The sequence below is a fragment of the Entelurus aequoreus genome, linkage group LG15 (genome assembly GCF_033978785.1).
Source record: "Entelurus aequoreus isolate RoL-2023_Sb linkage group LG15, RoL_Eaeq_v1.1, whole genome shotgun sequence".
NCBI classification, from domain to species: Eukaryota; Metazoa; Chordata; class Actinopteri; order Syngnathiformes; family Syngnathidae; genus Entelurus; species Entelurus aequoreus.
Window position 1 is genome coordinate 57856272 of NC_084745.1, and position 25948 is coordinate 57882219.

Sequence of the window (25948 nt, forward strand, 5' to 3'; positions counted from 1 at the left end):
GCTAATTAGCTTTTAGCGTAACGTTAGCTCATTTTGCGGTGTGTGTGTGTGTGTTACGGACAGCAAAGCCCTTGTCTGTCTGTTATTTGACTTGACCTTTTTCTGTGTTGATTGAGCTGTGTTGAAGCAGCAAAAAAGGACATTATGTTAAATGAAGAGTTTCTGTCTCTGATAGTTGATATAAGTTGATATAAGTGCATCATTAAGCCTACATGAACTCCATGGTGTTCAGGGATGAATAGTCCCTCCTATTGCTATTGTACTATTTTTACATGAATCATTAGTAATGGAGCGGCCTAGTTTTGAATGGCAGGGTCCCTGCTATCACATGTTGATACAAATATAACATTTACATCATAATAATCAACTACAGGCTTCCCAAATGCTGTAATAAATGAAGCATGATGAGTTGACTTGAAACTGTTTCATGTTGCACTTTTTATATGTAGAAGAAAAGTTTTGTCATTTTATTTCATCTGAGCAACAACTTGAGGCAGTTTAATGTTGGTTGTCCATAACATAAGCCTGTCCTACCACCTGCGTGATACAATTGCACATTTCAGAGTGGCTTTTTATTGTGGCAGCCTAAGACACACCTGTGCAATAACCAACAGCCTCTTGATATGCCACACCTGTGAAGTGGGAGGGGTTTTCTTGGCAAAGAAGAAATGCTCACTAACACAGATTTAAACACATTTGTCAACACTATTTGAGAGGAATAGGTCTTTTGTGTATATAGTCAAAGTTGTTTTTGTTCAGTGTAATAATAATGCAAAGGTGAACTATTGCCTACTTCAGGGGTCATCCACTCGCTGATCGTGATCAATCAGTCCATCTTTGGGACGGTCCATCACCAAAATACTGGAAAACCAACCTCATGTATGAATATGACATTAGTGACTTGGAGAGGGACAAACAGGCACATATTTTTACAGTCTATGTGAAAAAAACTGTAATAACTTTGACATCCTGTAATAATCACTGCTTAGTTGTTCCAGACTAACTGGATGAAAAATGATGTTAACGAGATGTGTGAATGTTCCAATTGAAGTGAAATGCTGACAGAATGGAGTACAAATGTAAGAATAGTTGGAATTTTGGAATGCTTTGAATAGGTTGAAGGGTTTGAATTTCCAGGAAAACTGGAATTATGTTTGGAAGTTGGGAAAGTGTTAGTTTGAATGTCCAGGATGAGTGGAATGTGTTGATGTTGGAATGCTTCAATAGCTTGAAAAAGGTGGCAATTGTGCAACTTGGAAAAATGTCCCATTCATTTCAATGGGAACTTCTTGGAAATTTGGGAATTCGGGAGAAGAGAAAATTGTTATGAAAATACTAAAAAATATGAATGTTCTCAATGGTTGGTGTTGGAATTTTTCAAAACGGTCAAGAAATGTTGAAGTAGCAACATTTTTAATCGAGAAATGGTATTATGGAATTTCTGGAATGTCGGGAATTTTTCAGTTAAAAAATAATTTTGTTTTTGTCCTGATTAAGAAGAATGTTTGGACGGTGGAACGCTTGAAAAATGTGGAAGGAGTAGTCCACAGAAAAAAGGGTGAAAATAGAGTTTGAAAAAAATTTTGAACTTGGAAAAATTATAGTTTGAATGTCCAGGATGAGTGGAATATGTTGAAGGTGGAATGCTTTCAATAGCTTGAAAAATGTGGAAGGTAGAGCGCGCCAAAATCTGGATAATAATAATAATAATTGATTGAAACTTGTATTAGTAGATTGCACAGTACAGTACATATTTATAGTAGATTGCACAGTACAGTACATGTTTATTAGTAGATTGCACAGTACAGTACATATTTATTAGTAGATTGTACAGTACAGTACATATTTATTAGTAGATTGCACAGTACAGTACATATTTATTAGTAGATTGCACAGTACACTACATATTTATTAGTAGATTACACAGTACAGTACATATTTATTAGTAGATTGCACAGTACAGTACATATTTATTAGTAGATTACACAGTACAGTACATATTTATTAGTAGATTGCACAGTAGAGTACATATTCCCTACAACTGACCACTAAATGGTAACACCCCAATAAGTTTTTACACTTCTTTAAGTCGGGGTCCACGTTAATCAATTCATGGTAATGATAAGAATAAGAATAAGAATAAGAATACGAATAAGATAAAGAAGCAGAATAAGAAGCAGAAGCAGAAGAAGAAGAAGAAGAAGATTGGTGTATAAAACCATGTGTGTGATGGAACATTCACACAATAAAAATATAAATAATAATAATAATAATAAATAAAAGAATGTTTGTGTATAAAACCATGTGTGTGATGGAACATTCACACAGTAAAAATATAAATAATAATAATAATAATAAATAGAAGAATGTTGGTGTATAAAACCATAAGTGTGATGGAACATTCACACAATAATAATAATACTAATAATAATAATAATAATAAATAGAAGAAGGTTGGTGTGTAAAACCATATGTGTGATGGAACATTCACACAATAATAATAATAAATAGAAGAATGTTGGTGTATAAAACCATACGTATGATGGAACTTTCACACAATAATAATAATAAATAGAAGAATGTTTGTGTATAAAACCATATATGTGATGGAACATTCACACAATAACAATAAAAATAATAATAAATAGAAGAATGTTGGTGTATAAAACCATATGTGTGATGGAACATTCACACAATAATAATAATAAATAGAAGAATGTTGGTGTATAAAACCATATGTGTGATGGAACATTCACACAATAATAATAATAATAATAATAATAAATAGAAGAATGTTGCTGTATAAAAACATATGTGTGATCATGGAACATTCCCACAATAATAATAATAAATAGAAGAATGTTGGTGTATAAAACCATACGTATGATGGAACATTCACAGAATAATAATAAATAGAAGAATGTTTGTGTATAAAACCATATGTGTGATGGAACATTCACACAATAACAATAATAATAATAATAATAATAATAATAATAATAATAAAAAATAGAAGAATGTTTGTGTATAAAACCATATGTGTGATGGAACATTCACACAATAACAATAATAATAATAATAATAATAATAATAATAAATAGAAGAATGTTGGTGTATAAAACCCTATGTGTGATGGAACATTCACACAATAATAATAATAATAATAAATAGAAGAATGTTAGTGTATAAAAACATATGTGTGATGGAACATTCGCACAATAATAATAATAATAAATAAAAGAATGTTGGTGTATAAAACCATATGTGTGATGGAACATTCACACAATAATAATAATAATAATAATAATAAATAAAAGAATGTTGGTGTATAAAACAGTATGTGTGATGGAACATTCACACAATAATAATAATACTAATAATAAAAAATAGAAGAATGTTGGTGTATAAAACCATATGTGTGATGGAACATTCACACAATAATAATAATAATAAATAGAAGAATGTTGGTGTATAAAACCATATGTGTGATAGAACATTCACACAATAATAATAATAATAATAATAATAATAATAATAAATAGAAGAATGTTGGTGTATAAAACCATATGTGTGATGGAACATTCACACAATAATAATAATAATAATAAATAAAAGAATGTTGGTGTATAAAACCATATGTGTGATAGAACATTCACACAATAATAATAATAATAATAATAATAATAATAATAATAAATAGAAGAATGTTGGTGTATAAAACCATATGTGTGATGGAACATTCACACAATAATAATAATAATAATAAATAGAAGAATGTTGGTGTATAAAACCATATGTGTGATAGAACATTCACACAATAATAATAATAATAATAATAATAAATAGAAGAATGTTGGTGTATAAAACCATATGTGTGATAGAACATTCACACAATAATAATAATAATAATAATAAATAGAAGAATGTTGGTGTATAAAACCATATGTGTGATGGAACATTCACACAATAAAGTTGTGTGCTTTGTACTGAAGTCATGTTTTTGTCTTTGATGATGTGCAATGACAATAAAGTTGTTCTATAATCTCACTACTGTAGTCACATGAATATCATGCCTTCAAATTGACTTTTACTGCACACACACACACACACACACACACACACACACACACACACACACACACACACACTCACACACTCACACACTCACACACTCACACACACACACTCACACTAATGGCAGCCGCGATCAATCCGCACCGCCGCTTCCCGTATGTGATGTAGTGATGTAGTGACCCACATCAGTACATCACTCCCCTCATCCATGCACCAGGAAGTCATGGCCACCTTATTTCATTAATATAACAAAGATCCTCTATATGACAGGAGCACTCTGCTGTTTTTACTAATAGTCAAAGATCCTCTATATCAGTGGTCCCCGACCACCGGGCTGTGGCCCGGTACCGGTCTGCGGACCGATTGGTACCGGGCCGCACAAAAAATGAAAAAAAATAAAATAACAATAATATTTATTTTATTTTATTTTTTTAAAATTAAATCAACATAAAAAAACCAATATATACATTATATATCAATATAGATCAATACAGTCTGCAGGGATACAGTCCGTAAGCACACATGATTGTATTTCTTTATGGAAAAAAATGCCCCCCCCCCCCGTTGACCGGTCCGCAGCTACAAAAAGGTTGGGGACCACTGATATAGAGGATCTTTGACTATTAGTAAAAACAGCAGAGTGCTCCTGTCATATAGAGGATCTTTGACTATGAATAAAAACAGCATAGTGCTCCTGTCATATAGAGGATCTTTGACTGAATAAAAACAGCAGAGTGCTCCTGTTATACAGAGGATCTTTGACTATGAATAAAAACAGCAGAGTGCTCCTGTCATATATATATATTTTTTTATTTTTTTTCCATAAAGAAATACAATCATGTGTGCTTACGGACTGTATCCCTGCAGACTGTATTGATCTATATCAGGGGTGTCAAACTCATTTTAGATCGGGGGCCACATGGAGAAAAATTTACTCCCAAGTGGGCCGGACTGGTAAAATCACGGCACGATAACTTGGGCGGCGTGGCGAAGTTGGTAGAGTGGCCGTGCCAGCAATCGGAGGGTTGCTGATTACTGGGGTTCAATCCCCACCTTCTACCATCCTAGTCACGTCCGTTGTGTCCTTGGGCAAGACACTTCACCCTGGCTCCTGATGGGTGCTGGTTAGCGCCTTGCATGGCAGCTCCCGCCATCAGTGTGTGAATGTGTGTGTGAATGGGTGAATGTGGAAATAGTGTCAAAGCGCTTTGAGTACCTTGAAGGTAGAAAAGCGCTATACAAGTATAACCCATTTTTCATTTATTTATAACTTAAAAATAAAGACAACTTCAGATTGTTTTCTTTGTTTAAAAATAGAACAAGCACAATCTGAAATTGTACAAATCATAATGTTAGGTTTTTTTTTAAATAATTACTTGTTGCGGTTAATAGAATATATACTTTATTTGTCGTTATTTATATTTTTTGAATAAATTATGTGATAATGTTCATCAGTCAACTCATTGGTGTTCATTTTCAATCTATCAAGATAACAAAATGATATCAAACTCAAATTGCAGTATATTATTTATGTAGTTTGATCATTTTCTCGACTGATGTACTAACACAGGGGTCACCAACGCGGTGCCCGCGGGCACCAGGTAGCTCGTAAGGACCAGATGAGTAGCCCGCTAGCCTGTTCTAAAAATAGCTCAAATAGCAGCACTTACCAGTGAGCTGCCTCTATTTTTTAAATTGTATTTATTTACTAGCAAGCTGGTCTCGCTTTGCTCGACATTTTTAATTCTAAGAGAGACAAAACTCAAATAGAATTTGAAAATCCAAGAAAATATTTTAAAGACTTGGTCTTCACTAACTGACAAAGAAACAGATAACAGATTTGGTGTCCAGTTCAAAGTGTGACATGATTTATCTAAAAATTTGAGAGTTGACTTCTGTATTTTACATGAGTTATTATTTGTACAAACATGGTGCAAAGTAATTCATGATTTGTTAAAAAATGTTAGTGGGTATCTAGTTAAAATGGGATATTGTGATTTCACAAGACTGTCTTAGAAGTGATCATTTGAAAATGTTCAATTTGAAAAATGTGCACTTAGAGAAAATATAAAAATAAAGTGTTGATATTGATATTTATCTGTTTCCATATATATTTATTGTGAGAAATCATTAAGTTGATCAGTGTTTCCACAACGATAAATATCATTAATTATTAATAATAACATAGAGTTAAAGGTAAATTGAGCAAATTGGCTATTTCTGGCAATTTATTTAAGTGTGTATCAAACTGGTAGCCCTTCGCATTAATCACTACCCAAGAAGTAGCTCTTGCTTTCAAAAAGGTTGGTGACCCCTGTACTAACATCATGGTTTTTTTTTTGGTTCATATGCAGCATCATCTACAAAGATACAAATAATTGCTATTGCAACATCCAATGGACACATTTAGAACAGCTGTTTCTATCATTCAAAAATTTCAGGTTAATTTTTATACTTAGCAAACTCATCCCGTGGGCCGGATAAAACCTGTTCGCGGGCCTGATCCGGCCCTCGGGCCGTACGTTTGACACCCCTGATCTATATTGATATATAATGTATATATTGTGTTTTTTATGTGGATTTCTTGTGCGGCCCGGTACCGGTCCGCGGCCCGGTGGTTTGGGACCACTGCTCTATATGACAGGAGCTATCTGCTGTTTTTACTAATAGTCAAAGATCCTCTATATGACAGGAGCACTCTGCTGTTTTTACTAATAGTCAAAGATCCTCTATATGACAGGAGCACTCTGCTGTTTTTACTAATAGTCAAAGATCCTCTATATGACAGGACCACTCTGCTGTTTTTACTAATAGTCAAAGATCCTCTATATAACAGGAGCCCTCTGCTGTTTTTACTAATAGTCAAAGATCCTCTATATGACAGGAGCTATCTGCTGTTTTTACTAATAGTCAAATATCCTCTGTATGACAGGAGCACTCTGCTGTTTTTACTAATAGTCAAAGATCCTCTATATGACAGGAGCACTCTGCTGTTTTTACTAATAGTCAAAGATCCTCTATATGACAGGAGCCCTCTGCTGTTTTTACTAATAGTCAAAGATCCTCTATATGACAGGAGCCCTCTGCTGTTTTTACTAATAGTCAAAGATCCTCTATATGACAGGAGCTATCTGCTGTTTTTACTAATAGTCAAAGATCCTCTATATGACAGGAGCACTCTGCTGTTTTTACTAATAGTCAAAGATCCTCTATATGACAGGACCACTCTGCTGTTTTTACTAATAGTCAAAGATCCTCTATATAACAGGAGCCCTCTGCTGTTTTTACTAATAGTCAAAGATCCTCTATATGACAGGAGCTATCTGCTGTTTTTACTAATAGTCAAATATCCTCTGTATGACAGGAGCACTCTGCTGTTTTTACTAATAGTCAAAGATCCTCTATATGACAGGAGCACTCTGCTGTTTTTACTAATAGTCAAAGATCCTCTATATGACAGGAGCCCTCTGCTGTTTTTACTAATAGTCAAAGATCCTCTATATGACAGGAGCCCTCTGCTGTTTTTACTAATAGTCAAAGATCCTCTATATGACAGGAGCTATCTGCTGTTTTTACTAATAGTCAAAGATCCTCTATATGACAGGAGCACTCTGCTGTTTTTACTAATAGTCAAAGATCCTCTATATGACAGGAGCACTCTGCTGTTTTTACTAATAGTCAAAGATCCTCTATATGACAGGAGCACTCTGCTGTTTTTACTAAGAGTCAAAGATCCTCTATATGACATATCTAAAAAATGTTATTTGCTCCAAAGTTTTGGAACGGAAGTCGGGGTCTGCTGGAGTGACGTCACCCCCGGGCGGGACTAGGCCCGCGGGCCGCCGGTTGAAGACTGGACGCCTCCTATCTGGGCGTACACGACAAGGTGTGCGGCAAAGACAAATGTGAGGACTAAAAGGCGAGGAGTGAAGCAGCAGAGATAAAAATGTGAGGAATAAAAAGGCGCGGAGTGAAGCAGCAGAAAGATTAAAATGTAGCATTTGAAGGCTAACATGTTAGCATGTTTCATCCTTTGCCGGTTAGCTGTAGCTTCGTCCAATGGGCGTCTTCCAAAAGGCAGTATTAGCAAATATTCCCCGGCGTTTGAGTAGTTTCAGCAAGAGTTAGAGTATTAAAGAGAATGAAGTCTCACCGTAGTTGGAATATTGAAGAAATGTGCTCCGTTATTAGCGCCACCATCAGCCTGAATGTCCTCTCCTCTCAGCACTCAGACACGCCCACTTGTCTTATCCGCCAATCACACGTGTCACACTTGACGGACACTCGCAGGAGCCAATCAGGTTGGAGGAGGGAAGGCAGGCAGTGGGGGTGCGCGTGTTGTCAGATTAGTTGTTCTTTTAAATTGTGAGTGACGTCAGAAGTGAGCGTTTTATATTCAGCGGTGATCTGGAGTGAACACCAACATGTTTTATATTCAACCAAGATGTTTTATATTCAACCAAGATGTTTTATATTCAACCAAGATGTTTTATATTCAGCAGTGATCTGCTGTGAACACCAAGATGTTTTATATTCAACCAAGATGTTTTATATTCAACCAAGATGTTTTATATTCAGCAGTGATCTGCTGTGAACACCAAGATGTTGGACGGACTTTGGAGAAGCCTTCCAATGGTGTGAAGATGACTACCATCCATTTTATACCGCTTGTCCCTTGCTTTCAACTGCCTACAATTTTTATCATTCCTTTTCTTCATCAGGGTCACCGTCAGCCTATTTGTGACCCTGATGTCATTATAACACTTATATAAGACTTTTAAAGTCATTTTGATAGTAGGCTAATATAACTAATATAGACACTTACATCATGTGTTGTCTTCATTATAACACTTATATAAGACTTTTGAAGTCATTTTGATAGTAGGCTAAACACGTCTTCCTATGAGCAAACAGTTCCTGGGGAATCTGTGGTGGACTCTCCTATTTCTGGGGCTGAGGTTGCCGAGGTAGTTAAAAAGCTGCTCAGTGGCAAGGCCCCGGGGCTGGATGAGATCTGCCCAGAGTTCCTTAAGGCTCTGGATGCTGTGGGGCTGTCTTGGTTGACAAGACTCTGCAACATCGCATGGACATCAGGGGCGGTACCTCTGGATTGGCAGACCGGGGTGGTGGTTCCTCTCTTTAAGAAGGGGAACGGGAGGGTGTGTTCCAACTATGGTGGGATCACACTCCTCAGCCTACTGGAGAGGAGGCTACGCCGGATAGTCGAACCTCGGATTCAGGAGGACACAGTGTAGTTTTGGTCCTGGTGGTGGAACTGTGGACCAGCTCTATACTCTGGGCAGGGTCCTTGAGGTTGCATGGGAGTTTGCCCAACCAGTCTACATGTGCTTTGTGGACTTGGAGAAGGCATTGGACCGTGTCCCTCGGGAGGTCCTGTGGGGAGTGCTCAGAGAGTACGGGGTATCGGACTGTCTGATTATGGACATAATTTCTAGGCGCAGTCAAGGCGTTGAGGGGATCTGGTTTGGTGGCTGCAGGATTAGGTCTCTGCTTTTTGCAGATGATGTGGTCCTGATGGCTTCATCTGGCCAGGATCTTCAGCTCTCACTGGATCGGTTCACAGCCGAGTGTGAAGCGACTGGGATGAGAATCAGCACCTCCAAGTCTGAGTCCATGGTTCTCGCCTGGAAAAGTGTGGAGTGCCATCTCCGGGTTGCGGAGGAGACCCTGCCCCAAGTGGAGGAGTTCAAGTACCTGGGAGTCTTGTTCACGAGTGAGGGAAGAGTGGATGGTGAGACCGACAGGCGGATCGGTGTGGCGTCTTCAGTAATGCGGACGCTGTATCGATCCGTTGTGGTGAAGAAGGAGCTGAGCCGGAAGGCAAAGCTCTTTATTTAGCGGTCGATCTACGTTCCCATCCTCACCTATGGTCATGAGCTTTGGGTTATGATTGAAAGGACAAGATCACGGGTACAAGCGGCCCAAATGAGTTTCCTCCGCCGGGTGGCGGGTCTCTCCCTTAGAGATAGGGTGAGAAGCTCTGCCATCCGGGAGGAGCTCAAAGTAAAGCCGCTGCTCCTCCACATGGAGAGGAGCCAGATGAGGTGGTTCGGGCATCTGCTCAGGATGCACTCGAACGCCTCCCTAGGGAGGTGTTTAGGGCACGTCCGACTGGTACGAGGCCACGGGGAAGACCCAGGACACATTAAGAAGACTATGTGGAATGCCTCGGGATCCCCCGGGAGGAGCTTGACGAAGTGGCTGGGGAGAGAGAAGTCAGGACTTCCCTGCTTAGGCTGCTGCCCCCGTGACCCGACCTCAGATAAGCTGAAGAAGATGGATGGATGGATGGATGGACTTAGTAAACCATCTTCCAAGAAGCATAAAGAAGAGAAGTAGGACTCGTCATTAGAAGTTCCTTGGAGTAGGACTGGTATCTGGCAACCTCAGTCATGGAGAGTGGGAGGGGACTCGAGAATTGTGAGCGTGATTGCAGTACCATTTCTGGCCACATTCCTACATATGGCTCCTTTAAGCATTGGATGGCAGGTGACTCAAAGTACAAACCCCGTTTCCATATGAGTTGGGAAATGGTGTTAGATGTAAATATAAACAGAATACAATGATTTGCAAATCCTTTTCAAGCCATATTCAGTTGAATATGCTACAAAGACAACATATTTCATGTTCAAACTCAAACTTTATTTTTTTTGTGCAAATAATCATTAACTTTATAATTTGATGTCAGCAACACGTGACAAAGAAGTTGTGAAAGGTGGCAATAAATACTGATAAAGTTGAGGAATGCTCATCAAACACTTATTTGGAACATCCCACAGGTGTGCAGGCTAATTGGGAACAGGTGGGTGCCATGATTGGCTATAAAAGTAGATTCCATGAAATGCTCAGTCATTCACAAACAAGGATGGGGCGAGGGTCACCACTTTGTCAACAAATGCCTGAGCAAATTGTTGAACAGTTTAAGAACAACCTTTCTCAAGCAGCTATTGCAAGGAATTGAGGGATTTCACCATCTACGCTCCGTAATATCATCAAAGAGAATGTGGAGAAATCACTGCAGGTAAGCAGCTAAGCCCGTGACCTTCCATCCCTCAGGCTGTACTGCATCAACAAGTGTGTGTAAAGGATATCACCACATGGGCTCAGGAACACTTCAGAAACCCACTGTCAGTAACTACAGTTGGTCGCTACATCTGTAAGTGCAAGTTAAAACTCTCCTATGCAAGGCCAAAACCGTTTATCAACAACACCCAGAAACGCCGTCGGCTTCGCTGGGCCTGAGCTCATCTAAGATGGACTGATACAAAGTGGAAAAGTGTTCTGTGGTCTGACGAGTCCACTTTTCAAATTGTTTTTGGAAACTGTGGACGTTGTGTCCTCCGGACCAAAGAGGAAAAGAACCATCCGGATTGTTCTAGGTGCAAAGTGTAAAAGGCAGCATGTGTGATGGTATGGGGGTGTATTAGTGGTCAAGACATGTTCTAGGGTGAAAGTGTAGAAGGCAGCATGTGTGATGGTATGGGGGTGTATTAGTGGTCAAGACATGTTCTAGGGTGAAAGTGTAAAAGGCAGCATGTGTGATGGTATGGGGGTGTATTAGTGGTCAAGACATGGGTAACTTACACATCTGTGAAGGCACCATTAATGCTGAAAGGTACATACAGCTTTTGGAGCAACATATGTTGCCGTCCGAGCAACGTTACCATGGACGCCCCTGCTTATTTCAGCAAGACAATGCCAAGCCACGTGTTACATCAACGTGGCTTCATAGTAAAAGAGTGCGGGTACTAGACTGGCCTGCCTGTAGTCCAGACCTGTCTCCCATTGAAAATGTGTGGTGCATTATGAAGCCTAAAATAGCACAAGGGAGACCCCCGGACTGTTGAACAACTTAAAGGCCTACTGAAAGCCACTACTAGCGACCACGCAGTCTGATAGTTTATATATCAATGATGAAATCTTAACATTGCAACACATGCCAATATGGCCGGGTTAACTTATAAAGTGACATTTTAAATTCCCCGCTAAACTTCCGGTTGAAAATGTCTATGTATGTTGACGTATGCGCGTGACGTCAATGGTTGGAACAGAAGTATTGGGACACATTGTATTGTTTAATGAACAATGAAGACTGCAAAGAAGAAAGTTGTAGGTGGGCTCGGTGTATTAGCGGCTGGCTGCAGCAACACAACCAGGAGGACTTTGACTTGGATAGCAGACGCGCTAGCCGACGCTGGCCGCCGACCGCATCTATGATCGGGTGAAGTCCTTCGTCGCTCTGTCGATCGCTGGAACGCAGGTGAGCACGGGTGTTGATGAGCAGATGAGGGCTGGATGGCGTAGGTGGAGCGCTAATGTTTTTAGCATAGCTCTGTGTGGTCCGGTTGCTAAGTAGGCTTCAATGGCGTCGTTAGCAACAGCATTGTTAAGCTTCACCAGGCTGGAAAGCATTAACCGTGTAGTTACATGTCCACGGTTTAATAGTATTGTTGATCTTCTGTCTATCCTTCCAGTCAGGGGTTTATTTATTTTGTTTCTATCTGCATTTAAGCACGATGCGATCACGTTAGCTCCGTAGCTAAAGAGCTTCGCCGATGTATTGTCGTGGAGATAAAAGGCACTGAATGTCCATTTGGCGTTCTGGACTCTCATTTTCAAGAGGATATAGTATCCCAGGTGGTTTCAAATACAAATCTGTGATCCACAATAGAAAAAGGAGAGAGTGTGGAATCCAATGAGCCAGCTTGTACCTAAGTTACGGTCAGAGCGAAAAAAGATACGTCCTGCACTGCACTCTAGTCCTTCACTCTCACGTTCCTCATCCACGAATCTTTCATCTTCGCTCAAATTAATGGGGAAATCGTCACTTTCTCGGTCTGAATCGCTCTCGCTGCTGGTGTAAACAATGGGGAAATGTGAGGAGCCTTTCAACCTGTGACGTCACGCTACTTTCAACCTGTGACGTCACGCTACTTTCAACCTGTGACGTCACGCTACTTTCAACCTGTGACGTCACGCTACTTTCAACCTGTGACGTCACACTACTTCCGCTACAGGCAAGGCTTTTTTATCAGCGACCAAAAGTTGCAAACTTTATCGTCGATGTTCCCTACTAAATCCTTTCAGCAAAAATATGGCAATATCGCGAAATGATCAAGTATGACACATAGAATGGATCTGCTATCCCCGTTTGAATAAAAAAAATGTCATTTCAGTAGGCCTTTAAAGGCCTACTGAAAGCCACTACTAGCGACCACGCAGTCTGATAGTTTATATATCAATGATGAAATCTTAACATTGCAACACATGCCAATACGGCCGGGTTAACTTATAAAGTGACATTTTAAAATACCCGGCTGAAACATCGCGGTATGATGACGTATGCGCATGACGAAGTCCGAGTAACGGAAGTTATGGTACCTCGTGGAATCCTATACAAAAAGCTCTGTTTTCATTTCATAATTCCACAGTATTCTGGACATCTTTTGCAATTTTTTTAATGAACAATGAAGGCTGCAAAGAAGACAGTTGTAGGTGGGATCAGTGTATTAGCAGCGGACTACAGCAACACAACCAGGAGGACTTTGTTGGAGCGCTAGCTGTGCTAGCCGCCGACTTCACCTTGACTTCCTACATCTCCGGGCCGCCAAACGCATCGGTTGAAGTCCTTCGTCCTTCTGCCGATCGCTGGAACGCAGGTGAGCACGGGTGTTGATGAGCAAATGAGGGCTGGCTGGCGTAGGTGGAGAGCTAATGTTTTTAGCATAGCTCTGTGCAGTACGGTTGCTAAGTTAGCTTCAATGGCGTCGTTAGCACAGCATTGTTAACCTTCGCCAGCCTGGAAAGCATTAACCGTGTATTTACATGTCCACGCTTTAATAGTATTGTGGATTTTCTATCTATCCTTCCAGTCAGGGGTTTATTTTTTTTGTTTCTATATGCAGTTAAAGCACGATGCTATCACGTTAGCTCGTAGCTAAAGCATTTCGCCGATGTATTGTCGTGGAGATAAAAGGCACTGAATGTCCATTTCGCGTTCTCGACTCTCATTTTCAAGAGGATATAGTATCCCAGGTGGTTTAAAATACAAATCTGTGATCTACAATAGAAAAAGGAGAGAGTGTGGAATCCAATGAGCCAGCTTGTACCTAAGTTACGGTCAGAGCGAAAAAAGATACGTCCTGCACTGCCTCTCAAGTCCTTCACTGTAACGTTCCTCATCTACGAATCTTTCATCCTCGCTCAAATTAATGGGGTAATCGTCACTTTCTCGGTCCGAATCTCTCTCGCTCCATTGTAAACAACGGGGAATTGTGAGGAATACTAGCTCCTGTGACGTCACGCTACTTTCAACCTGTGACGTCACGCTACTTCCGCTACAGGCAAGGCTTTTTTTTATCAGCGAGCAAAAGTTGCGAACTTTATCGTCGATTTTCTCTACTAAATCCTTTCAGCAAAAATATGGCAATATCGCGAAATGATCAAGTATGACACATAGAATGGATCTGCTATTCCCGTTTAAATAAATAAAAATGTCATTTCAGTAGGCCTTTAAGCTGTACATCAAGCAAGAATGGGGAAGAATTCCACTTCAAAAATGTGTCTCCTCACTTCCCAAACCTTTACTGAGTGTTGTTCAAAGGAAAGGCCATGTAACACAGTGGTGAACATGCCCTTTCACAACTACTTTGTCACGTGTTGCAGCCATGAAATTCTAAGTTAATGATTATTTGCAAAAAATAAATAAAGTTTATGAGTTTGAACATGAAATATGTTGTCTTTGTAGCATATTCAACTGAATATGGCTTGAAAAGGATCATTGTATTCTGTTTATATTTACATCTAACACCATTTACCAACTCATCTGGAAACGGGGTTTGTAGACGTAGCAGTCCTGCATGGACTTAGTTTGTTGCTCACACACGCTGACAACAGACAGTTTGCACTTTTATTCCGTGTAAAATATGTCCCTACAATGCAGTACCATCCCATCTCCATAAGGCCGGCCCATGGCACAAGAGGCCATGAAAAGGGATGAAATGAATTGTCCACACCACAGCCGTGTCCCAGCATGCTTCACTGCACCTCAGCTGGGGCCACACAGAGAGGACGTGGAAGTAGCAGCGTGTTCAGTGGGCTCCTGCGTGGACCAGAGGACTCCTGGGTCCAAGTTGAAGCAGCAGGGGGCGCTGGTGCTGGGGCGTCCTTCAACAGTCACGTGGTCTGGGCGGCCATCTTCAGTAGCGGTGTGTCTGGTGGGAATACTGCGGCGGCTGCTGGGAGGTAGAGGAGTATCCCATGCTGCTTTGGGGCAGTGAGGTGCTGGGTCCGGGGTTCTGGTAGGCAGCGTGTGGATTGGAGCGCTGCACACATCACAATTATTAGTCTCCTCATGCATTTGTTGGCTGGACTAAACAACTGCTGGGACCTCTTTTGGTCCACTCAGGATCTGCAAAAGTCCCCAAAATGTTATTTATCAAACAATCTTGTCTTCCTTCATTCTTCCCCCTAACCAGATGATTGGAAGGTGCACCATTTGTCAGGTCTTCTCCATATATGCTACACATTTACCCAAAGTGCTTTGCACAACTCCGCCATTGTCGTCAAACAGACTAGCTAGTACGGGGTCGGCAACTCTTTATGTCACATGTTTTATGTCACTCCTTCTTTGTCTCATTTTGTCCACCAAACCTTTTATACTGTGCCTGAATGCACAAAGGGGATCTTTGTTGATATTATTGACTTGTGCGGAGTGCTATTCAGACACATTTGGTCACTGCATGACTGCAAGCTAATATATGCTAACATGCTATTGAGGCTAGCTGTATGTACATATTGCATCAATGATTTACTTATGTCCTCTGTTTATTGAATTTATATTTGCATGTCTCATGACACATTATCTGGATGTTACATTACCTGCATTTCTGTCACATGTTGTTCCAGACCACAGCAAACATTACCATGTTGTTCCAGACCACAGCAAACGTTACCATGTTGTTCCAGACCACAGCAAATGTTACCATGTTGTTCCAGACCACAGCAAACATTATCATGTTGTTCCAGACCACAGCAAACGTTACCATGTTGTTCCAGACCACAGCAAATGTTACCATGTTGTTCCAGACCACAGCAAACGTTAACATGTTGTTCCAGACCACAGCAAACGTTACCATGTTGTTCCAGACCACAACAAACATTATCATGTTGTTCCAGACCACAACAAACATTACCATGTTGTTCCAGACCACAGCAAATGTTACTATGTTGTTCCAGACCACAGCAAACGTTACCATGTTGTTCCAGACCACAGCAAACGTTACCATGTTGTTCCAGACCACAGCAAACATTATCATGTTGTTCCAGACCACAACAAATGTTACCATGTTGTTCCAGACCACAGCAAATGTTACCATGTTGTTCCAGACCACAGCAAACATTATCATGTTGTTCCAGACCACAACAAACATTACCATGTTGTTCCAGACCACAGCAAATGTTACTATGTTGTTCCAGACCACAGCAAACATTATCATGTTGTTCCAGACCACAGCAAACGTTACCATGTTGTTCCAGACCACAGCAAACGTTACTATGTTGTTCCAGACCACAGCAAACTTTACCCAGCTTGCAAAGATTATAATAAATCCATTAGAAGAAGACATTTCCTTTAACTTGGACACACACATCAAAGATTTGAGTCATCCTGCAACACATAGTCATTTTGATAGTAGGCTACTAAAGCTAATATAGACACTTACACCATGTGTTGTCTTCATTATAACACTTATATAAGACTTTTAAAGTCATTTTGATAGTAGGCTAATATAGCTAATATAGACACTTACACCATGTGTTGTCTTCATTATAACACTTATATAAGACTTTTAAAGTCATTTTGATAGTAGGCTAATATAGCTAATATAGACACTTACATCATGTGTTGTCTTCATTATAACACTTATATAAGACTTTTAAAGTCATTTTGATAGTAGGCTAATATGGACACTTACATCACGTGTTGTCTTCATTATAACACTTATATAAGACTTTTAAAGTCATTTTGATAGTAGGCTAATATAGCTAATATAGACACTTACACCATGTGTTGTCGTCATTATAACACTTATATAAGACTTTTAAAGTCATTTTGATAGTAGGCTAATATGGACACTTACATCACGTGTTGTCTTCATTATAACACTTATATAAGACTTTTAAAGTCATTATGATAGTAGGCTAATGTAGCTAATATAGACACTTACATCATGTGTTGTCTTCATTATAACACTTATATAAGACTTTTAAAGTCATTTTGATAGTAGGCTAATATAGCTAATATAGACACTTACATCATGTGTTGTCTTCATTATAACACTTATATAAGACTTTTAAAGTCATTTTGATAGTAGGCTAATATAGCTAATATAGACACTTACATCATGTGTTGTCGTCATTATAACACTTATATAAGACTTTTAAAGTCATTTTGATAGTAGGCTAATATAGACACTTACATCTTGTGTTGTCGTCATTATAACACTTATATAAGACTTTTAATCATTTTGTGGTTCCAGACAGATTACTTTTTTGTATTTTTGTCTCTTTCAACATTTTGGGTTGCCGACCCCTGGGCTCGTACATGCACATGCATCCTCCCTGTGGCCATTTCTAATACAAAGTAGTGTATAGTTCTAAGTGGTAGACACGTTATGGAAGATAAAAACGACAACATTTCTAATACAAAGTTGTGTATAGTTCTAAGTGGTAGACACGTTATGGAAGATAAAAACGACAACATATCTAATACAAAGTAGTGTATAGTTCTAAGTGGTAGACACGTTATGGAAGATAAAAACGACAACATATCTAATACAAAGTAGTGTATAGTTCTAAGTGGTAGACACGTTATGGAAGATAAAAACGACAACATATCTAATACAAAGTTGTGTATAGTTCTAAGTGGTAGACACGTTATGGAAGATAAAAACGACAACATATCTAATACAAAGTAGTGTATAGTTCTAAGTGGTAGACACGTTATGGAAGATAAAAACGACAACATATCTAATACAAAGTAGTGTATAGTTCTAAGTGGTAGACACGTTATGGAAGATAAAAACGACAACATATCTAATACAAAGTTGTGTATAGTTCTAAGTAGTAGACACGTTATGGAAGATAAAAACGACAACATTTCTAATACAAAGTCGTGTATAGTTCTAAGTGGTAGACACGTTATGGAAGATAAAAACGACAACATATCTAATACAAAGTTGTGTATAGTTCTAAGTGGTAGACACGTTATGGAAGATAAAAACGACAACATGGCTGATGGGCAGAAGACGCTGTTGAAGTGGAGGCACGTAAATAGATGTGTGGAACATTTAGACCACATGGAAGTAGACCAATGTGCGTCTCAAACATAAATAAAGCATGAATCATTGTGAAAGTTGAAATAGAAATCATGTCTCCTTCCAGGTAAACAGCATGATTTGAAGAGGAAGAGCCACACTACCTGGTAGTCTGAGGTCATGATGAGGCCACCTGAGGTAGTGGTGGGCGGGACCACGCGCACCTTCTTCAGAGGCGGGCCCTGGGCGTGGCTGTTGTCGGGGTTGCCCGTGTGCCCCGCCCCGTTGGTGTGGTTGTTACCTTGCTGCTGCTGCTGGTTCTTCTGCACGAGGTCACAACAAAGGCAATTATTTGCCACGCCCAGCCAGACTCAGCCATTGGAAGAGGTACATTCCTGTCTTACTTTGTCTGCCTTGTCCTCAGGCTCCTCCTCCGTCAGGAACTCCCTCTTGGGGTAAGGAATCTGGCAGCCTGCAAACACACTGCAGGGACAAGGTCAGGCGTCCGAGTGGGACCACAGAGGCTGAGGAAAGGGGCTTACTCTGAGGTGGGCAGCGGCTCCTCCAAGAAGTAGGGGTCCTGCATGGCCTGCTCCGACGTGATTCTACGAATGGGGTCCATGGTCAGCAGCTTCTGCAGCTGTCAATCAAAGCATCAACTTCCATTCAAAGACAGCCAACATGAAAGAAACATTTTTACGTGGAAACAAATTCAAGTCATATGGTGTAATGTGGCCTCCCACGCTCTTTTTAACTTTTACTGCCAATCTGATGCCAGCTACAGGCCTCAGTCCAACAGTTAGTGTCTCCATCCTTCACTCAGACACACAACACTTTTTAACTTTTACTGCCAATCTGATGCCAGCTACAGGCCTCAGTCCAACAGTTAGTGTCTCCATCCTTCACTCACAGACACACAACACTTTTTAACTTTTACTGCCAATCTGATGCCAGCTACAGGCCTCAGTCCAACAGGTAGTGTCTCCATCCTTCACTCACAGACACTCAACACTTTTTAACTTTTACTGCCAATCTGATGCCAGCTACAGGCCTCAGTCCAACAGGTAGTGTCTCCATCCTTCACTCACAGACACTCAACACTTTTTAACTTTTACTGCCAATCTGATGCCAGCTACAGGCCTCAGTCCAACAGTTAGTGTCTCCATCCTTCACTCACAGACACTCAACACTTTTTAACTTTTACTGCCAATCTGATGCCAGCTACAGGCCTCAGTCCAACAGTTAGTGTCTCCATCCTTCACTCACAGACACTCAACACTTTTTAACTTTTACTGCCAATCTGATGCCAGCTACAGGCCTCAGTCCAACAGTTAGTGTCTCCATCCTTCACTCACAGACACTCAACACTTTTTAACTTTTACTGCCAATCTGATGCCAGCTACAGGCCTCAGTCCAACAGTTAGTGTCTCCATCCTTCACTCACAGACACTCAACACTTTTTAACTTTTACTGCCAATCTGATGCCAGCTACAGGCCTCAGTCCAACAGTTAGTGTCTCCATCCTTCACTCACAGACACTCAACACTTTTTAACTTTTACTGCCAATCTGATGCCAGCTACAGGCCTCAGTCCAACAGTTAGTGTCTCCATCCTTCACTCACAGACACTCAACACTTTTTAACTTTTACTGCCAATCTGATGCCAGCTACAGGCCTCAGTCCAACAGTTAGTGTCTCCATCCTTCACTCACAGACACTCAACACTTTTTAACTTTTACTGCCAATCTGATGCCAGCTACAGGCCTCAGTCCAACAGGTAGTGTCTCCATCCTTCACTCAGACACACAACACTCATCCATCATGGCAACAACGAGCATCAGTGAGACAGCAGGTGGGTACAGTATCAACACTGTTGACCAAAGAAGACTTTGACTTTTTTACTTGTTATTGGACGAGAGATGTAACAGATGACTTTTTACTTGTCAATGGACGAGAGATGTAACAGATGACTTTTTACTTGTTAATGGACGAGAGATGTAACAGATGACTTTTTACTTGTTATTGGACGAGAGATGTAACAGATGACTTTTTACTTGTCAATGGACGAGAGATGTAACAGATGACTTTTTACTTGTCAATGGACGAGAGATGTAACAGATGACTTTTTACTTGTCAATGGACGAGAGATGTAACAGATGACTTTTTACTTGTCAATGGACGAGAGATGTAACAGATGACTTTTTACTTGTTAATGGACGAGAGATGTAACAGAGGACTTTTTACTTGTCAATGGACGAGAGATGTAACAGATGACTTTTTACTTGTTAATGGACGAGAGATGTAACAGATGACTTTTTACTTGTCAATGGACGAGAGATGTAACAGATGACTTTTTTACTTGTTATTGGACGAGAGATGTAACAGATGACTTTTTACTTGTTAATGGACGAGAGATGTAACAGATGACTTTTTACTTGTCAATGGACGAGAGATGTAACAGATGACTTTTTACTTGTTAATGGACGAGAGATGTAACAGATGACTTTTTACTTGTTAATGGACGAGAGATGTAACAGATGACTTTTTACTTGTCAATGGACGAGAGATGTAACAGATGACTTTTTACTTGTTATTGGACGAGAGATGTAACAATAAACGGTAAAATGATAATTGGCAATAATATTCCAGATGGTTAGTAATACGTCTACTTTTTTAATGAGCAAAAACACGTCATTTATTAATGCATTTTAGGCAACAGGAAGTCAGGCACATGCACACTAGCGTCGTTTGGCTTGATAATCATGGCGGACTAACTACACGGACTTTGCTGTGGAGATTTCCCCTCTGAGTAAACGGAGCCAAGCGCTTGTTTTAACCTCATTTTCCCTCGCTTCCCGCTGTGTGTTTAAGAGACACTGCTGTGTTTAGATGGAGACAGGTGTGGACAATATAGTCCCCACACTAAAAGTATACAGAAAACTATTTCATTTTCTCAATACGGCGTCCATCAGCTGCTGTGACTGAGAGTTAATGATGTGAGGAAACATGCAGCAGGTGATGTGTTGTCACAACTTGTTTATAAAGTCTGTACTTTGTTGACTCCTCCTTTATTTAACTGTATCAGTGTTCAAATACCATCAGTACTAGATCAAATGTTTTGTCATCTAATCCAATTGAACGCAGGCTGTGAAGATTGTGTATTCGATGTGAGAGGTGTCACTGTTTATTAGACTTCATCTTCATTAGCCAAACTGCTTTGTGTTTTATTTTGATATCAAAAAGTAAACACCGGGTTTTTTTTACATTACTTGTGTTTTTTTTCATGTCACAAAGAAAACCATTCATGTGACACATCATTTTGTTAACGTGTTATTGTGTATAGTTCATTCCTATACAACATATTTCTGCTCAAACTCTTAATGGATCTGTCCCAATACATCCTCTACATGTACATCAATCAATGTTTATCTATATAGCCCTAAATCACAAGTGTCTCAAAGGGCTGCACAAGCCACAACCACATCCTCGGTACAGAGCCCACATAATACATGTACATCACTTAAATAAATCATTAAAAAAACTCCCTCTATCAAAATGTAAAAATAGAGATAAAGCATCATGTAAGGACAAAAAGCTGACAAGTTCATATTATTCAAGAATAAAAAAAAGAATATTTGCCTTTAGATGTATGGATAATGTCTATCTTTAGTCTTTTTATTAGACATTACAAAGTACATGATGGCATTACCTTCACACCCCAACATTGCTTTACCCAACAATCACTCATCAGGATTTCAATATTGATAACAATAATCTTAATTATTACTGTGGCCATAATTGGCAACCCTAGATCTCATACATGAACACTAATGTATATATATATATATATATATATATATATATATATATATATATATATATATATATATATATATATTAGGGATGTCGGCCGATAAATGCGTTAAATGGTAATAAAGGAAATTATCGGTATCGTTTTTTTTAATTATCTGTATCGTTTTTTTGTTTTTTTTTATTAAATCCACATAAAAAACACAAGATACACTTACAATTAGTGCACCAACCCAAAAAACCTCCCTCCCCCCATTTCTTTCTGTTATTAATATTCTGCTTCCTACATTATATATCAATATATATCAATACAGTCTGCAAGGGATACAGTCTGTGCTTCCTACATTATATATCAATATATATCAATACAGTCTGCAAGGGATACAGTCCGTAAGCACACATGCTGCTCCACTAATAGTACTAACCTTTAACACTTCATTTTACTCATTTTCATTAATTACTAGTTTCTATGTAACTGTTTTTATATTGTTGTACTTTCTTTTTTATTCAAGAAAATGTTTTTAATTTAGTTATCTTATTTTATTTTATTTTTTAAAAAGTACCTTATCTTCACCATACATGGTTGTCCAAATTAGGCATAATAATGTGTTAATTCCATGAGTGCATATATCGCTTGATATCGGTATCTGTAATTAAAGAGTTGGACAATATTGGAATATCGGATATCGGCAAAAAGCCATTATCGGACATCCCTAATATATATAAATATATATATATATATATATATATATATATATATATATATATATATACATATATATATTTGCCTTGGTGTTCTAAAATATGAGCCCTCCTTTAAGGCAACACTTGCCTTGACCATAAAAAGTTGAAATGGGCTCGCTGGTCATGGCGGACATGGAGCCACGGTGGTCTAAACACGAGTACAGTCTACACACCACAAAAAGATGCTGGACTTCTAATAAAGAAAGTGCCAGTAAAAAGATGGTCTCTAGACCAAGTCCATTGTAGCACACCCCTAGCAGGCACTCACCAAATGGAAGGCTTTGCTGTCCGGCTTGACTTTGTGTTTCTCCATGTACTTGACCAGGCTGCAGTTGGTGTACCTGAAAGCAGCAGCGGTGTACTCAGAGACTGGACTCTAGCAGCACTGGTGTACTCAGAGACTGGACTCTAGCAGCACTGGTGTACTCAGAGACTGGACTCTAGCAGCACTGGTGTACTCAGAGACTGGACTCTAGCAGCACTGGTGTACTCAGAGACTGGACTCTAGCAGCACTGGTGTACTCAGAGACTGGACTCTTGCAGCACTGGTGTACTCAGAGACTGGACTCTAGCAGCACTGGTGTACTCAGAGACTGGACTCTTGCAGCACTGGTGTACTCAGAGACTGGACTCTAGCAGCACTGGTGTACTCAGAGACTGGACTCTAGCAGCACTGGTGTACTCAGAGACTGGACTCTAGCAGCACTGGTGTACTCAGAGACTGGACTCTTGCAGCACTGGTGTACTCAGAGACTGGACTCTAGCAGCACTGGTGTACTCAGAGACTGGACTCTAGCAGCACTGGTGTACTCAGAGACTGGACTCTTGCAGCACTTGTGTACTCAGAGACTGGACTCTTGCAGCACTTGTGTACTCAGAGACTGGACTCTAGCAGCACTTGTGTACTCAGAGACTGGACTCTAGCAGCACTTGTGTACTCAGAGACTGGACTCTTGCAGCACTGGTGTACTCAGAGACTGGACTCTAGCAGCACTGGTGTACTCAGAGACTGGACTCTAGCAGCACTTGTGTACTCAGAGACTGGACTCTAGCAGCACTGGTGTACTCAGAGACTGGACTCTAGCAGCACTTGTGTACTCAGAGACTGGACTCTAGCAGCACTGGTGTACTCAGAGACTGGACTCTTGCAGCACTGGTGTACTCAGAGACTGGACTCTAGCAGCACTGGTGTACTCAGAGACTGGACTCTAGCAGCACTGGTGTACTCAGAGACTGGACTCTAGCAGCACTGGTGCACAACTCACGTGTTCCTCCTGAAGTCTTTCATCAGCGTGGAGTGTTCCGGCATCTTCTTGATGTCCTCCCAGTCTTTATCTGCAGGGTGACAGCAAGAGCATCTCCTCACTAAGTGGCACCACTCAAGGCTTCATGCGGACTCGGGGATTACGCAACAGGAGAGGAGAAGATGGAGGAACAACAAGACTGAGACAGCTTCATGCGGACTCGGGGATTACGCAACAGGAGAGGAGAAGATGGAGGAACAACAAGACTGAGACAGCTTCATGCGGACTCGGGGATTACGCAACAGGAGAGGAGAAGATGGAGGAACAACAAGACTGAGACAGCTTCATGTGGACTCGGGGATTACGCAACAGGAGAGGAGAAGATGGAGGAACAACAAGACTGAGACAGCTTCATGCGGACTCGGGGATTACGCAACAGGAGAGGAGAAGATGGAGGAACAACAATAAGGAAATGCTGTGAGCTCACAGAGCAGGCCAAGGATCCGCCTCTCAACGGCCATAAACCACCTCAATAAATAGCCTGATAGACATGGAATCATTAGCAATAAAAATGCCTTCAATTCATTTTTGTGGTGGGAAGAAAGTGGAAGTATGGCCGTAGGGCTGGGCCCATAACAAATGTTGACCTGCACACGAGACCAAATGAACCATTACATAATAGCCTTTCACATGCAATAAAGTTGTCTTTTAACCTTCTTATTGCAATGAAAACTTTGAAATGTTGAATCAAACCAACAATAACATTTTGCACTTGAATAATAACTAGAAGAGGCCATTCCTGAAGGAATAGCGTGTGAATGCTGCAATGCTGAAGTCAAAGTGAAATGCTGACAGAATGTAATAGGAATGGAAGAACAGTTTGAAAGTTATAGAGTTTGAATTTCCAGGAAAAACAGAAATTGGTTTGGAACTTGGGAAAGTGTTAGGTTTGACCCTGAAAAGGACAAGCGGTAGGAAACGGATGGATGGATAGTTTGAATGTCCAAGATGAGTGGAGTGTGTTGATGTTGGAAAGGAGGCATCGCACTAAAAAAGATTGGAAATGAGGTCAGACAAAAAACAGGAATTCCTGGAAATTTGTTGAATGTGGAAAAATGGTTGTTTGAATTTCCAGGATGAGTTGAAAGTGTTGAAGGTGGAATGCTTTGAAAAATGTGGAAGTTTGAAAAATGTACAATTCATTTTGAATGGGGGAAATGTCCTCAAAGACTGGGAATTGGGGGAAGTCCAGGAATTATTTTTTAGAATTGTTGCACGGGCAATTCCTGAATAGGCTGAATATTTTGAAGTTGGAACGGTTTGAATCGGATAAAACATGTCAGAGTTGTAGAACTTTGAAAAATGTCCCATTGTTTTCAATGGGACATTTCATGGAAATTAGAGAATTTCGGGAAAAGCGGGAATTTTTTGGAAAATGTAAAAAAATGTGAATGATGCTTGGTGTTGGAATTTTTCAAATCGGTGGCGAAAAGAACTTTGTTTTTTTGTCCTGATTAAGAGGAATGTTTTGACGGTGGAAGGGTTAAAAAATGTGGAAGGAGTAGTCGACAGAAAAAAGGCTTTGAAAAAAAGGGTTTGAAAAAACGGGAATTCTCGGAATTCCTGGAATTGTTTGGAAGTGGGAAACATGATCATTTGAAGGACCAGGGTGAGTGGAATGTGTTGAAGGTGGAATGCTTTGAATAGGTTTCAAATGGTGAAATGGGGGAAAATGGCCAAT

At 39.9% G+C, this 25948-nt stretch overlaps 2 protein-coding genes across 6 annotated transcripts in view; both read right to left on the bottom strand.

The window, feature by feature from the left end:
* wasf3b (WASP family member 3b) overlaps positions 1 to 8329 on the bottom strand; it is a 49478-nt gene extending 41149 nt beyond the window's left edge. For both annotated transcript variants that reach the window (XM_062021852.1, XM_062021851.1), the window contains exon 1: positions 8228 to 8329. The gene's annotated coding sequence lies outside the window, so the exon portion shown is untranslated. The remainder of the gene's footprint in view (positions 1 to 8227) is intronic.
* Positions 8330 to 14970: 6641 nt separating this feature from the next.
* The window catches only part of cdk8 (cyclin dependent kinase 8), a 31733-nt gene continuing 20755 nt past the window's right edge, over positions 14971 to 25948 (bottom strand). For 2 of the 4 annotated variants that reach the window (XM_062021857.1, XM_062021856.1), the window contains 6 exons: positions 24229 to 24298; positions 23232 to 23304; positions 18953 to 19050; positions 18806 to 18893; positions 18575 to 18733; positions 14972 to 15419 (listed from right to left, as the gene is read on the bottom strand). In XM_062021857.1, coding sequence (XP_061877841.1) covers positions 15294 to 15419; positions 18575 to 18733; positions 18806 to 18893; positions 18953 to 19050; positions 23232 to 23304; positions 24229 to 24298 — 614 coding nt within the window. In that variant the 3' untranslated portion in view covers positions 14972 to 15293. Of the gene's footprint in view, positions 15420 to 18574; positions 18734 to 18805; positions 18894 to 18952; positions 19051 to 23231; positions 23305 to 24228; positions 24299 to 25948 lie in introns of all 4 variants that reach the window. The other 2 variants (XM_062021859.1, XM_062021860.1) reach the window with 2 other exon arrangements.